At 47.7% G+C, this 16018-nt stretch overlaps 1 protein-coding gene across 1 annotated transcript; it reads right to left on the reverse strand.

Annotated features, from left to right (window-relative positions):
• Window positions 1-16: 16 nt before the first annotated feature.
• Window positions 17-6636, reverse strand: EN1 (engrailed homeobox 1). The gene is made up of 2 exons (XM_072617019.1): window positions 5605-6636; window positions 17-1138 (listed from the first exon to the last, which is right to left on the reverse strand). The coding sequence occupies exons 1-2, from the start codon at window positions 6557-6559 to the stop codon at window positions 822-824; spliced, it is 1272 nt and encodes a 423-aa protein (XP_072473120.1). The 5' UTR covers window positions 6560-6636; the 3' UTR covers window positions 17-821.
• Between the last annotated feature and the right edge of the window lie 9382 nt (window positions 6637-16018).

Genomic DNA, 16018 nt, shown 5'->3' on the forward strand with positions numbered 1-16018 from the left:
AAGGAGCGAAGCGGCCTTGTGAACACAGTGTACACTTTATTTCAGACTACAGATTTCTGAACATAATAAAATCTTTGGCTTGTAGCGGCGGTTCAGTCTCGCAGTCTGCGGGGTCGAAACAGGTCTCAGAAAAAAAAGGGGGGGCAGAGGAAAGGAAGAAAGAAAGGAAGAAAAGGAAGAAAGAATGAGGAAGGTGGGAGAGACTAAAGGACAGACACACTCAGGCACACATGCGGCACACACACGCACACACACACAAAGAAAAGTCCGAGATAGGCAGAGACAGTGATGAGGTGAAGAGGGATGGAGGGGTGGAAGGAGAGGGAGGACCAAGAAGCGACCACATTCAAAAGAAAAACGGAACGCAAACGAAACAGGGGGGAAAGGGAGGGATAAAATAATAATAATTATTATAATAATTATAACAATAATAATAATAAAGGAGATTAATAAAATGTCCAGCAAATAGAGATCGCTACACATATTTTTGTCCTTACCTGAAATTAAATATATACAAAGTCGTAAGCTGTTTGGCTATATAGAGATTTAAGTGTTCGCATTTCCGTCCCTTATACTATTAATAGAGAATAGATCTGATTTCGAAAGCACCTGTCCGAGTCTCTCTTTTTAAAAAATTTTTTTTCTTTCAACATGACTTGCCGTTCGAAGTCTTTTCCCCCCTTCTCTTTTGTTTATTATTTCTTCCCTGGAAAAAAAAATCGTTTGAACCAGAGGAGGGGAACGGGGAGAGAGTGGGTATGGGAGGGTGTCAGGAGCCAGCGTGAAGCAGGGGGTGGGGGTGGAGGAGAAGGGGGAAGTGACTACTCGCTCTCCTCTTTGTCCTGTACCGTGGTCGTGGAATGGTTGTAAAGTCCCTGGGCCATGAGGTGCAGAGCCAGGCCGTTCTTAATGCCTGTGGCCTTCTTGATCTTAGCTCGTTTGTTCTGGAACCAAATTTTGATCTGGGACTCGTTGAGGCTGAGCTCCTGGGCCAGGGTCTGCCGGCGTTGCTCGGTGATGTAGCGGTTCGCCTGGAACTCCGCCTTGAGTCTCTGCAGCTGCTCTGCGGTGAAAGCAGTCCGTGGCCGCTTGTCTTCCTTCTCGTTCTTCTTCTTCTTCAGCTTCCTGGTGCGGGGACCTACATGGGAGGGAGACAGGCCAGGGAGGGGAAGGCAAAGGGGAGGGAGAGGACAGAGAGAAACGGGGAAAGAGGGAAGAAAATGGGGGAGGGGGAGAGAAAGAGGAAGGTGGAAAGGCAGCTGTGTGAATTGTATCAGTGAAAGGGGGTGCATCATAGTTCTTGGCTACTAAAACCTCTTCTGTTTTCGCAGTCCCCCTCCCTCCATAGTATCCCAACCCCACCCCCCCATTCAAGAAGCAATTTTTCCTGGGCCAAACCAATTGTCCCTTATTACCAACTCTTATCTTCCTTCTGATGGGGAGTAAAGAGTGAGAAAGGAAAAAAAATGGCCGACAGCTGCAGGACCCCCACAATCTAATATAGACCGAAGGAGGGGAAGAGAAAGCTTGTAGGATTTCCCCCACTTGCTAGCACTACCAGTTAAAAGAATGGGGGGAGAGGGGAGAGCCAAAGGCATTCACCTGAGAATAAGATTCTAACTAGCCAGGCCCCGGAAACCAAGGGACCAGAGAAACAGCAGATAATGTCAGGAAGAAAGGAACTGCTAGAAAAGAAATCTGGGCCCCCGCCCAGCTTTCTTTCCTTCTGCTCCCTTCTTTCCCCCACGGAAAACCCCAAATCTGCCTATGGAAGCAGACTCTGCAGGCTGGGACCAGTCATTCCCATCATGACAATGAGGAAGGGGACAGGGCAGCTGGAAGAGGAGGAGCTGACACCCCAACTGGAACCCCAGCCGAATCACTTTGTGTGTCCCCCTTATCCCCCACTTCACGACCACTCCTTTAACTTCCAATATCTCAATATCCCGGTTCCACCGAGACTGAGAAAATAAATACTAGTAGAAACGACTTCAAACCAATACCTACTGTTCTTTACCAAGACAGCATCGCTCTTGCCACCCCTTCCCCCACCTCTGGCCTCCCAATCCAGAGAAACCTCCTCCGCCCCCACCCTCACCCGCATCAGAAGAAAAGCAAAGAGATCGAGAAAATTAAGCCCGCGGGGTCAAGGTCTCCTGAGAAGGACCAAGAAATAGACGGCTTTAGCCTGGCCCCCGTCCTTAGCCGTTTTTCTATTTGCCACAAGCTTCGCTCTAACCCCGGCCCGGTTGGGCTCAAGTGCCCCAGGCCCCCTTCCTTTCCGTTATTTTCTGTGAGACCCTGGGGAATGCCAGACCCCGCCGCGGAAAGCGAGGAAGTTCCATGCCTTCTGTTACAGACAAGTTTCTACAACGCCAACTGAAGTGAGGCCAGAGCCATGGGCTTTGGGAAATAGACTGCAAGCACACTTTACACCCAGAACAGTTGCAAGAGCCATGGTCCCGGCTAAGGTTAGAGGGGAACCGATAACTCAGCATGGTCAACAGTGAACCTTTGCAAGCGCTCCAAAACTGTAACCCTATTGCTTTCTCTTCCCAAATCACCACCTCTTCAGTGTTCACTTTCTGGAAAGGGATACCTGCCTCTATTCAGACAAGAGGTCTCCGTGACTGTGCTAGGGGCCATCTCCTAGCAATTTCGAAATTCATTGACTTTGGGTATTTTTATGTTTTTAAGGCCTCTACTACTTATTTCATGAATTGTAAAAAGAAATCAACCAACAAAATGAAACAAAATGTAACGAAACGAAAATTAAAAAGGAAACACGAGGAAATCGGAATTGGAATCAGAATTTTTAGCCCCTCTTGCCATTTTCAAGATAACACTTTCCCTGGACATTTTCTTCCCTGGATGATATTTCTGGATCAAAACACAAATGAGAGAGGGGCAATGGGGGAGGGGGAGAGCTTTTACAAATAATTCAAGGCTTCATCCAGAGGCCAAGAGTATAGGCATACAGCAGCCAGAACCCACAGACCCCATGGACCCAGCTGCTATATTCTGCAAGCCCAAGGATTCTTCATACACGGAGGTTCCGCTGATCCTCTACCAGTCGGTAGAAGACAGGGAATTAGGATAGAGATAAGGACAGACAACTACCGAGCTACAGAGACAGACAGATAGAGATTTTGAGAACGCACAGCTGTCAGTTGGCCTATCCTTCTACCTGATCCATGCTTCAGTACACCTACATCCTCATCCTAGTTTTACTGATATTTGTTTCTCTAGGGTATTTGCAACAGAGGATGGAAAAGTTAGAAATGGAGATTTTGAGAAGGGATAAACAGTCGAAGTTGAAGTCTCCTGGCCTTTCCAAGAAGCTAGCTAACCAAAGCCTTGCTATTTATAAAAACCCTAAAGCCTTGGAGGAGTACTCCAGTGAGAGTGCCACCTTCAAGAGAAACAGGCCACATAGCTTGGATTCTGCCAGAAGGGAATATAAACAAGGAAGCTTTGAAAACACTCTAGTCTCCAACTGGTAGATGGAGTAGGGGTCTGAACCCCACAATGAACCTCAAGAAGAAACACCATTAGCTTTTGTAGGTTACAGTCAGAGCCTAGGGAATCTGGGGCCTGGCAGCCAGGCCATTCCTTGTCCTGGGGACAAGTCTGAGATCTTCCTCTAAAATAATCCACTCTCCTCATCCCAGAGAAAGAGGATACAGTATCACAATATCAGAGTTCTAGGTTAGGCTGGAACCTCTTCGATGGGATCCTGGAGTTCAACCTTCCTGTTTGAAAAGCTTTCTAGGTGATTGCAAATAGATTTTTTTTTCTTCCAGTGGAGACCAGACTCCTAAAGTCCACTTACCACTACAAACCAAAAGTCTCCATTCTCTCTAGGATAATCCTAGGATCCAGAAAGTTGCAGGGAATACAACTGGGACTCTAGCTCTAAAACTCCCACTACCAAGGGCAAAGATGCTGACCCAGACAAGGTAGAAGAATCCCAAATGAGGATGGAGAAAATGATTAATTTATTTCTTTTGGTACTGTGAAGGGAGAGGGGACGATCATAGCCAGAGAGGCCTAGAACGCTTTCTGTGTCTGAGGCTGAGTTTATGTTGGTGCATGTGTATGGACACACTGAGCACAGGCAATAAAATCGTTTCTCCCTGGCTAGCCCTAGCAGCCGACCTGACAGCTCAATCACTCTATCCATCAGGCGAGTCAATCAAAGCGGCTTTTCAGAGGTTCAGGGAGACGGACGTGTCAATAACGGGGGGATCGAGATGGCTGGGGCTGATAGCGGCCTATCGATTGGCTCTGCAGCCCAAGTAATTCGGAACAGAACTGAAGAAAGAAGGGAAGGGAGAAGAAAACGGAAATGGGGATTTGGGAGACTCCCGGATACCTTCATAGAGTTCTGAGCTCCGACCCGAAGAAATAGTCTCTGACTCTCAACTCTGCCTCTTTCCTCAGCCCAGGCTGGGCTTGACTGGAATGGGATTTGAGAACCCAGCAGATCTGGATTCCTTCTTCTCTTCCCACTAAGTCTGAAAGGGAACTAGGAGGCTAAGGGTTGAGAGACCCAATGTCCGACACTGAGGAAATAACCTAGGAGCAACCCAGTGAAATGGGAGACCCACCAATGGAAAGCACGCTAAGGTCCCTGTGATACCAAGCAAGAAAAAAAGGAGTGTAGGAGGGGGAAAAAACACCTCAAAACAATCGCGAGTGTTAGATGTTGTGCCTTGACTGAGATAAAAGGAAAGAGGGCTAACGGGAACAGAAGGCTTTGAGAGCCGAGTTTCACAGGCAAACAACAGTGCAAGTAGGCAGTCTCAGAAGCTGGCCTTTCCGGCCTGCTCAAGCTTCTCTTTCTTAGGATCTTCTCACTGTCCTATAGATTGTCCCTCCCCATCTCCTTCATCTAAAAGCTAAGATTCATCTCCTGGACTATCTTAACGCTATTTTCTCCTATCAGACCAGGGGATCCTTGTGATTCCTTTCTGACATTATTCTACAAAATCCCCTTGTTTCTTTGCCCCACGACAGGGCCTCTCCTTCCCTCCTTCCCCGTACCCAAGGAAAAAATCTGTCTTCTCTCTCTCTCTCTCTCTCTCTCTCTCTCTCTCTCTCTCTCTCTCTCTCTCTCTCTCTCTCTCTCTCTCTCATCAGTATTGCAGAATACTGCTAGTGTATATAAATTCGATTGCACATTCTATAATCTTGTCCATATAAAAATCGAACTTTCTAGCCTAGGCCTTCCCATCTTTATCAAACACAAGTGCTTAGTCAAATCCAGAAAAAAGAAAGGGAAAAAAAGAAATTATTATTAAATACTTTAAAGTGTTAGGAATTCAATAGTGAATCTTCCTCGGTGCCAACCCCAACTGTTCAGAACTTCAGGCTGGGCTAAAGATGAAGATATCGTAGAAAAGGGGCAACAAATAAAATATGCGAAAAGTGGAAGCAAGAGGAACAGACATAGGAATAGGATAGGTTGGGAGGGACGGGGGAAGGAAAATGCATTATTATTTCTGTTCTTAAGAACTCTTGGCGGGGGTTGGGATGGGGAGTGTCCACCAGTGACCCTAGAGGGAGAGGGGAGTGAGGACTCACTTCAAAGGGTGTACTCACCAGAAGATGGGCGATCTGAATAACGCGTACAGTAGACCCAAGCGGGCCATACTAGCGGCTGCTGCGAATCAGTTTTAACCACTGGCCCGCCGTTGGCAGAGCCCATGAGTAGAATAGCCGGGTTCGCGTGTTCCCCGTATTTAGCGCCAGTTGCTCCAGGACTCCCCCCGCCGCCTTCCGAAGGTTTGGAAGCAGCGGCTGCAGCAGCTGCCGCCGCCGCCACGGCCGCGGCCGCGGCGGCAGCAGCAGCAGCCGCGGCCGCTGGGTTAGCTTTGGAGGCGGCGGCGGCCGGGGCCGACGCAGAGCCGTCGGGCGTCACACAGTTCGCATCTGCCGGGCAGAGAAGTGAAGCCGGGTTGGCCGGCCGCGTTCCCAGAGAATTGGCCGGGTCTCTCCCAGCCGCTGTCTGGCCTCTGTCTCGCTCTGTTCGGCCTCCTCCTCCTCCTCCTCCTCCACCAGCACCAGTACCAGCAGCAGCACTACCGCCACCTCCTCCTCCTCCAGCTCCAACCAAGATCTGCTGCTGCTGCAGCTGCTGCTGCTCCTTCTTGCAACCAAAGTCTGGCCTCAGGATGTTGTCTATGAAAAAGTTGGTGGTGCGGTGCTGCTGGGGCGGCGGCGGCGGCGGGGGCGGCTGGTGAGGAGGCGCTGGCATGGGCTGGGGAGGCGGCGGGGGCTGGTGGTGATGGTGGTGGTGGTGGTGGTGGTGATGGTGATGGTGGTGGGGTAGGGGCTGGAGGCAGGGCGCTGCAGGAGAGGAGGGAGCTTGCTGCGGGGACACCGGCACGCTGTCTCCATCGCTGCCGCTGCTGCTGCCGCCGCTGCTGCTGCTACTGCTACTGCTGCTGCTGCCGCTGCTGCTGCCGCCGCTGCTGCTGCCGCTGCTGCTGCTGTGGCTCGCAGTGCCTGTGGTGGAGTCGCGCTGACTGTTAAGCTCCGGCTGCTGCTCTTCCATACTCAGCCGCCCCGCCGCCCCGGACGCGGCTTCCTTCCCCCTCCCCCCCGCTTCGCTCTCCACCCCACTTTGCCAGTGGCCGGTGGGGGTGCGGGGAGGAAAGAAGGAGAGGAAGGAGAAGAAGGAGAAAAAAGGGGAGCAGAGGGAAAAGGAGAAGAAAAAGAAGAGGGGGGGAAAAAGATCAGACGCTTGTCTCCAGTCTCTCTTTTACCGAGCAGATCTGTTTTCCTCTCTAATTTGCAGATATCCAGAAATGAAGACACTTCGCTATTTCTTTTTGCAACCAGATTCAGTTTTTGTTGTTGTTGTTGTTTTTTAGGAAGGAAAGCCACACCAGGAGGAGCTCCCCCAAATAAAATATTTTTTCTTAAAGGGAAAAAAAAATCGAGTCCTTAAAATCTAGCCATCTTCCTAAGCAATAGTGAGGGGTTTGACTTCCCCAAGTGTCATGCTCAGCTTTGCCCACAGCTCGAGGTTGGCAGCGCCTTTAATCGCCTTTGCTTTTTTTGCAGGGAGAGAGTGTCTCCACCACCGCGCCTGGGCTTTTTTTTTCTTTTCTTTTTTTTTTTTTTCAAATCTCTGACAGCTCCGATCTTTGCACAAACTCTCTCTCTTAAAAAAAAAAATCACCCAGGCACACTTTTTGCATTCAAACCGGAAGCACGTGAGTCTGGGCCGCACGTGTGAAAGGCCAATAGCGAACCGCGACTCTCGCTGACACCCGTGACGCAGACCAATGAGTCGGCTTGGAACTTTGCGGATAAATAATCCTTGGGGTTGGAGCGGGGAGAGGGGGAGTCGCCGGGCAGCCTGTCGCGTCCATTCTCCACTCGGCAATTCCTCCACCCCACTCTTCACCAGTACCACCCCCTCTCAAAAGTTCCCGTTCTTCCTACGTCCGGCTTCCAACTTTTCCCTGCCCCTCAAGTGTATATGTGTGTGTGTAGGGGGGGGGGGGGGGTATGTCATTTGGGATGTAGGCAAATATGAAATTAACTCCTTAAAAAAAAACTTTTTCAAGTCATACAGGATAGGCTTAAGGGTCCATATTCAGCAGGCCAAGCAGGGTCCGAGGGGAAAAGACTTTTCTCCCTTCCCCTCTCCTTCTAAGAAACTCACCCTTTTACTTTCGGCTATGGAAATTGAGAAGGTGTCATTTGACTGGAGTGAGCATGAGTGATGATGATGATAATGGTGGTTATGAAGGTGATATGATAAAGATATGAAACTTGCTCTCCGATGTTATCAAGCAGGGGTTTAATTTAATACGGATTTAGAGATCGATTTTTTTTCCCTTTTTCTTAATTGTATCAAGGAAACTATCTGGAGCAAGCTAGCAGGACGAGTTTAGGCAGTACGTTGTCGCACCGTTTCTGAGTCTGATAAGAATCCCTCAGTCTTCTTGCTGTTTTTCCTTTTCCTAGCTCTTTCGAGTTAACTCGTGGCCAGACAGCACAGGTACTGGGGTGCAAGAAATTCAACTTGGAAGTACTTGAGCATATAGCAGAGATCCCAGTATACGTTTCTTGCCCGCATAAGACAAGAAGCGGGTTTGACAGTTAACCCTCCTAAAGAACATCGGTAGTAGCTGGCCGCTCTGCAGTTAGCCTACTGGCCCGGCAGCAGCAACTCCAAGGAGAAAAGAAGTTGCTTGCCTGGAAATCTCCAGACGCTTATACCACGGAATGGGAACGGGAAGCTCTCGGTTGGAAGACGGGGGTGTGGGGGAAGATCTTTGAACCATAGGGACACTGGCTAAAAGCCAATCTTGTTGATAATTATTTTCTGCTATTTTTTTTTTTAAGAAAAGGACTGATTTCGAATACTTGCTCTCTCCCTCCCCCTTTTTTGGCACAGAATAATTATTCTCCTTCAATTCTTCTAAAATTAAGCACCACAACCAGCACCAGTTCATTATCCAATCATATCCACTATGTTCTGAAACCCTTAGAATTCTGTCTGATCAAGGTTTATAGAGTTGTTTACCTCTGACGATGGTTCAGCAGACTGAGCTCCGTCCCTCAATTTACTAACATTTCCTTGAGAGCAGAACTGTTTGGGGGGTTCACTCCCTGCATATGGACACCTCGTAATATTCTACCTCTTTTGCCTCAGCCCTTTCCCTGAGAGACGGAGAATCGGAGTATTGTTTCTCGTGAAAGGGGTTTGGAATCCTAGCCTGTCTTCTTCTACCTCTTCCCCTTAGGAGAAGAGAGGGAAGAAAAGAGGTTATTTGGAGACCCTGGGGTGGGGTGGTGAAGATTCTGATCAATTCTCCCCTTTCATCTCCATCTTCTCCTGGAGGCCTGGTCCAGGCAACAGTCACTTCAGGAATACACACACACACACACACACACACACACACACACACACACACACACACACACACACACGGAGTCTTTGCCTAGATTTTTTTTTTTTTTTTTTTGAAAACTGAACTGGGGGACGAAGACTTGGGAAGGGGGAAAAATGAAAAAGGATGCCAAGTCTAGACAAGGCACAACTGAGGTAACTGAGGCGAGCTAGCCCCAGCTCAGGGATTCTGATTTCTGTTCCTATTTTCACAATTAATCTATGGATCCCTTTGGAGGCGCCGGCATCACTGTGGCCCTTGGAATAAAGGAGAAAGATGTCGGGGTGTTGGGAGCTGGAGAAAGAATGAGGAAAAAAGGAGGGAATACTTCGGACCCTTGTACTTCGGAAGGACTTCTACCCTCTGACTCCGGCCTCTCAAATTACACCGCCACTCACCTTTGGGGGGGGGGTCCCTCTGCTTCCCTATCTAACAAAATATTGGGGCATTCTCCCCCAGTGTGCCTCCCTCAACCCCCTCAGACATAGAGGCACCAAAATGGGGGGTGGGATTTTATTTATATTTAAGTTAGCAAAATTGAAATCTTTATCCCGCAAGCGAGCGTGGGTACTTAATTAAATTCTAATTAGGACACTATCAATATCCTATTTAGCCACGTAGCTTTTGTGCAGCGCGGTCCCTTTCAGCGCCGTAAATAGGGTCTCGACGCGTTATCTCGCCTGCAGGAGACGCCTCGAGAAGGGCTGCGGAAGATAATTTATAGGTTTTAATTACTCTTCATTCCGCCTGATCAGCTTGGCGTTCATCACAGGACTGTGAATAAAAACCTGGTCAAAAGCTCTGTCACATTGCGCTGGCAAGACGCTTAATCAAAGTGAGCGGGGCCCGCGCTCCACGCGGCCCGACTCCTCCACGTAATTTCCAGGCTGCTGATAAAGCCAGCTGAATAATGCGGCGGCCCTTTGGAGACACCATTTACAGAAATGACTTTATTGACGGCTTAACGTCGGTAATTCATTTTACCTTTCATGTAGTGGAGCCCGGATTTGTTACAGTAATGGGATGATAAATGCACCGCCGGCCCTATAGCTCCGACTGCAATGTGGAGCACAATGCGCGCTCCCAGCCCCCAAAGCCGCGGCCCCAGCGCGGGACTGTCGCTCGGCCAGCTCACCTCTGCATTTCATGACCTCCGCCCTGCCTCCCTGCTATCTCCAAGCTGAACTCCTTCTCTGGCTCAACTCTGGTGCATTAAAATAAAATTGGAAATTACCTGAAGGGGGTGAGAGTGCTCTCTCGTAAAGAGATGCCCTCCTTAGGGGGCCCATTTGCCTACGTTTGGTAGAGGGAAATTTCCTTCTTTTCGGGAGATGTGAATTCTCTTTCTCTCTAGAGAAAATCCGGATTTGGGGATCCTAGGGAGGGGTGGAGAAAGGTGGTGGCACTGAGTGTGTGTGCGAGGGAGGGGGTAGGGGGAAGATAGATAGATGCTTCTTTCCTCCTGAGCACTTTCTATTCTATCTACTCCTGCCTCCCGGGGCCTGAATCTTAGAAGAGTCGATAAGTTTGTAGGTGCTATTGTGTCCCCTCTCCCAACAGCTTCCCTTTCTCCCATCCACCCCAGAAAACAAGGGAGGAATGATAGAAGGGAAGGACAGTTATAAACCAGGTGGTCATAGATTCAACCTTTCCCGTTGGGCTCAAGAGAGATATTTCACTTTCTCCCTGGCAAAACCATGTGGTTTTGGTCTCCCCTAAGACCATCCTCCATTTCCATCTAAAGGGGGAAGGTGTCTTTTATTATGTCATAGTGTACCATTCCCCCTTCCCATTGCCATCTTTTAAGGAAAAAGGGTTGCTTCTGTGACACAGACTTAAAGTCACTGTGGTTGCTATTTGTCTGATCCCTGACCTGTTTCTCTTCCTACCTTACCAAAGTAAGGTAGATATTTCACTTTCTCCCTGGCAAAACCATGTGGTTTTGGTCTCCCCTAAGACCATCCTCCATTTCCATCTAAGGGGGAAGGTGTCTTTTATTATGTCATAGTGTACCATTCCCCTTACCAAAGTAAGGTAGGAATTGAATGAAGGAATTTGGGGAATTGACATGGAGTAAGTGCATATAGGTTGAGAACACTAACGTGGGGGGGGGGGGGGCAAGGAGATAATGTTGCTAAGAGTTTGGGGGAGTTAAGGCCCCAGGGGTGAAGAGGGTCCTGGAGATATTCAGAATTGAAGGAAAACAATCTGCAAGGTCCATTCCTCTTCTCTTCCTCACTCTGCCCAACACCCATCGCATATAGGACACGGTTTACTTAGACTTCTGTTAGAAGTATGCGTGTGTTGTTATGTCTGTTTGTCTGTGTCCCTGTGTGTTTGTGTGTGGCTGTAAGAGTGCATTCCTGACAGTCTTTCCTTTAAGTAGGGTGTCCGTTTTAACCATAGTTTTATTTTTATTTTTAGTTAAGGCAGAAATTAATGTCAAGATTGTATATACTTTGTTTCTTCTCCTTTTGAAGATGGGGAGAAGAATAATTTGTAAAAAAAAAAATCGACAGTCTTTCTCTGTGTGTGATAGGAAGTATATCCATGTGTTTAATATACACGGTGGTAATCCTATTTCGAGTCTAGATCAGATCACATTGGGGCCTTATGGTGCAGGACATAAATGAGTTGTTCTAACACAATAGATTCCAGTCTTCCTACGGGGACTGGGTGACCAGCGGTTTTGTTGGAAGTGAATGCGAGTAGATTTCTACTACAAGTGCAGCAGTATTATTATGAGCTGTAAGGTCAGACTATACATCTCAGGTCCCCAAAGCCTATAGACCTTGGGAAATGTGCGGGCTCGAACCACGTCATTGTACCTGACAGTCCTTTCAATAGACTAATTCAATTATCGCTTGGGGATTCAGTCTTCATTTGAAAGCAATAATGGGGGTGGGGGATTCGTTTGGTAATAGGTACCGGAAGGAGTTCTGCTGGAAACTTCGAGCTGGGGTGAGTCTAGAGAAAGGAGAAGAAAAAGAATGGAGAAAAGAGAAAGATCCCTGGAAACAAAACGCCTCCTTAGTCCCAGAAATTGTGATGGTGGATTTGTTTGTGGTAAGCTGACCATAGTCCGCTTTGATGAAATATATTTCCATAAGTTTGTGTGTGTGTAAAACGTACACACGTGTGTGCATATTCGTGGAAAGTTGGATACTAGTTTACAAAGAAATATCCTACCATTAAATAAATTGGGTGGAGGTTTCTTTTTTTTTTTTTTTTGGTAATTAAAACTTAGTTGGATTTTTTCCCCACTCTTCTCTCCCATTTTTCCCAACTTCCCATCTTCACCCCAAGTACTAAGTACCTTCCCGTGTCCATTTGGGTGAAGTGGTTCTAAGTGGATCGTACCTATACAGTTTGAAATAATTGTCCCTTTTCACCCTTTCCAAGAACAGAACCAGACTCCCAAGAGAATACAAAAAACCCTTATAGGTCTGGCCTTTGAAAGACTTTGGAAAGGGAAGAAATAATGTCACTAAAATAAAGCATCTTTTAAAATTAGAGAGATTCGAAAGAGGACATGATCTCCCCTAACATCTACACTCATTCCAATGTGGCCACCCTCCCTGCCCCAAGTCTCGTGTATGTGTTTAAGATGGACAGGAATTCTGCATTCCCAGGTTTTGGCTAACGAATGCAAACATTTTAAGATTCATACAGAGAACCGGGAAAAACTTGGTTCGCTGTGATTTGGGGAAAGGGGGCGTTTTCTATCGATTTCTTCCCCCGAATAAGTCTCTTTCTGGTCTCAGAAAGATAAACACAGAGATAGACACCAGGATTAAGGGCTTCTGGTAACCATCGTTCTCTTTATATATAAAAAATGTGACTTGATAAGTTTATTTATTTTTCCTGCTCCTAGAACTGTCACACTCTTCAGCTCGAACCCCAGGGGTCCAAAACCCAAGACCGAGATAGTCGAAATAATTCCGCTTTCCTTCAACTAAAACCAAAGTTAAAACTCAGCTTCTGGTTTGATTTTCTTCTGTCCTTTATTTCTCTCCCCCCTCCCACCTCATAATACAACTGAAAACTCGGTTTTCCCACCCCATTCCAGAGCCGTTCAGACAGAGCCCGCTTGGGAGCGGTGTCCTGTCCGTGTCCCCACCTGTCCGAGTCTCAGCTTTGGATTCGATCGCCGGATAGTCGCGGTGCGTAGTCCACACGAGCTGTGCGAGTGTGTGTGTTTGTGTGTGTGTGTGTGTGTGTGTGTGTGTGTGTATGCGTGAGTGCATGTTCGTGGGGAGGGGGCCTTCCCCGCCTCTTGGGCTCTCTTGTTATGTTCAGCTAAATCCATTCTCCAGCGGCCCGGGATCAAACAGAGAAGAAAAAGAAAAGCAGAAGAAAAAAAATATCGGTCGTTTGTCTAAAAACCTCCAACAGGGTTCCACATTTCCTCGCTTTTAAAAATTTCTTTCTTCTAAAATTGACTGTTTCCCCATCCTCAACTCCTAAGTAAGGACCCTCTCCCCAGTCCCACCTCCACTCCACGCCAGGAGGTTGTTCCCTAGACAGAGATCTAGAGCGCAGGTCTGGACACAGCAGTCAAGGACTGAAAATGAAAAGGAAAGGCGAAACACAACATGCACGCGCGCGCGCGCACACACACACACACACACACACACACACACACACACACACACACACACACACACACACACACACACACACACACACACACCCTTCTGGCATGTCAAGGACTTTGGCCTTGGCTCTTTGGGACTTCAGCCACTTTCTTAGCCCAGTGGCTAAGATACTGGTACCCATCAACTAAAGGTCAAAATCCCAGTCTTCCTCAATTCCAGCTTCCCTGCGTTCTTACTGTGCTCAAGTCACACTCATCACTTCCCCCACCCTCCAAATCACAGACCTGCAGCTGCCACTGGAACTATAGATGTTTTGAACTCTCTGGTGAGAGAGCGCTCCCGACAGAACTTTGGGGACATCCGACTCCAAAGTTAGTTGTTTCTGGAAAAGAAAAACAAAAGCGCAAGGGGAGTCGGGGTAATTAGGGGAATATATGGGAGGGGAGGGGAATTAAGTCCATTTACGGAGTGAAGAGCTTGAGGCTATGGGAAGATAGACAGTGGGCAACCCTTAGAACCTGAGGACCTAGAAGTTGCATCCATCCCCTTCCCGACCCCTGAATTCCAAGCCCATCAAGGTCAAGGATCCGAAGGGAACCAGCTTGGGAAAGTGACTTCAAAATTCTGAGCTAAAGGCAAAAAGATATTCACTATTCTGCACGATTCTCGCAGGCTTCAACTGAATTTATTCTTGATCAGGACAATGTGTGTGAGTATGTATGTATGTGTGTAAACTTGTGCGCGTGGGATTGTATTCTGCGGGAGACTGGCAAAGCTTTTTTTTTTTTTTTTTGAAGGAAAGTCCATTAGGAGAACATACCCAGATTCGAGTTTCAATCTCTCCATCGGGAAATCAGTTCTAAGTTCCTAGAAAAGACCTCTGTTCTACAGTGAATCTTTTTGGGGGGCAATTAAACCCCCATTTAACCAACGAAGCATCGAGTCAACTAGGGCCTAGGTGGAGTAACATTAATATCTACAAAAGGAAAACAGGCCCCTCTGATTTTCTTTCCCAACTCCTAAAGGATAGAGATCTCCTTTTGGGGGGGGGGGGGGAGTTGGGGATTCACCTGGATTGGTATTTTAAGCTCCAATGGGTGCCTCGTCCTCCAAAGCAACCTAAAAAAAATACTGTCCACATCTGGTGGAACTCTCCTATTTTATGAATCCGGATCTCATTATGTCCTCATCAAACTTCCCCCGACAGGGACTGATCAGTTACCACCTGCAGCTCAACTCAGTTGGGTCACTTCTCTTATCTCCTCTCCCCACAGTACATAAAGTACTGTGTGTGAATATCTCACTGTGTAAGAGGGGGCTGGAGGAATAGAGTGAGATTGAGTTGAATCTTGGGGGAAGCTCAGGCTCCTTCTTTCAAACGACGCACTTTGACTGCTGCCCAGCGGCGGTCAGGGGAAATAAGATCCGAAGGTGGGGGTGAGTGGGGGCGGCGGGGTCCCAACTCCATTCCAGTCACGTCCCCTCCAGCTCCGAGGATGTCCTCTCCAAAATTGTTATGCAAAGGAGTCGAGTACGTGATCTCCTGGCGATAAAAGCGGCAAAGCCAAATATTAGAGGAGAAGTCAATAATGTATGAACAGATTAAGAAACCCATCTCGCGGACAATTATTGCAGCAATTGAAAAAAGCGCCCTCTCTCCCCTCTCCTGCGTTTTTTTCCCCTCCCCTCTCTTTCCTCCCCAAATTATTAAAGATTATTTTTAAGATAGAAGATGTAGGATGCTATGGGGGTGGGGTGGTAGTCCTGTGGAATAGGTGAAGAAGCCAGAAAAGGCAGATGAAAATTCTGGGTTACGTTGACCTTGGCTCTTCCATCTAGGGTGTGTGTTGCGGGTGAGTGGGTAGAGAATCACCAAAGGTGAACTCCTAATAGGTTTTGATTATTTATATTTCTAGGGTTCTTGGAGAGGCCTACCCTTACCCATTATCGATAATGTTTATTAGCTCTTTTGAGAGATGAAGTTTGAGCTTTCTACAACTCAGGAAAAATAAACCAAAGAAAGGGTTCCAAGTCTGTAATGAGCAGCGGTATTTGTTTATTTTTCTCCCTTTAAAGGAGGAGGTAGAAATGGCGTTGCCAATTTCTGTCTTAAGTTTGGAGGGCCCAGACTGCTTTATTTCTAGCCCAATTTCGAGTTCTTCTCGTCTTCAACCCCACTTTCTCCCTCTTCCTCATACAAACACCAGCTGCCCTCCCAGCTAGAGGTTCAGTAGGCTTCCTGGAACCCGGGGGACCATTTTCGTGAGGAAAGCGCCACCTGTCGTCAATTCATAGAGCTTTCAGGTGTTTGTGGAAATTTCGGGGTAAGGATTCGCTGAGGCTAGAATTTGTGTTTGACCAAATTGGAGAGGATTCAAAGGGTCCCTTCCTGGGGATTTCTGCCCAATCAAGACTACAGTTGGTCCAGAAACTAAATTCTGTATGCAGAATGGTTTTTGGAGATACAGATCGAAAAGGAACTTTGACTAAATAAGTTATTCGACCCCT

Source organism: Notamacropus eugenii, chromosome 5 (assembly GCF_028372415.1).
Source record: "Notamacropus eugenii isolate mMacEug1 chromosome 5, mMacEug1.pri_v2, whole genome shotgun sequence".
Taxonomy (NCBI): domain Eukaryota; kingdom Metazoa; phylum Chordata; class Mammalia; order Diprotodontia; family Macropodidae; genus Notamacropus; species Notamacropus eugenii.

What these genes read in the sequence shown, in the direction of transcription:
- EN1 (XM_072617019.1), bottom strand. Translation starts at nt 6,559, where the DNA reads ATGGAAGAGCAGCAGCCGGAGCTTAACAGTCAGCGCGACTCCACCACA. An exon ending in TTCAGATCGCCCATCTTCTG is followed by an intron (nt 1,139 to 5,604) that starts GTGAGTACACCC and finishes CCTCCCATGTAG; the next exon opens with GTCCCCGCACCAGGAAGCTG.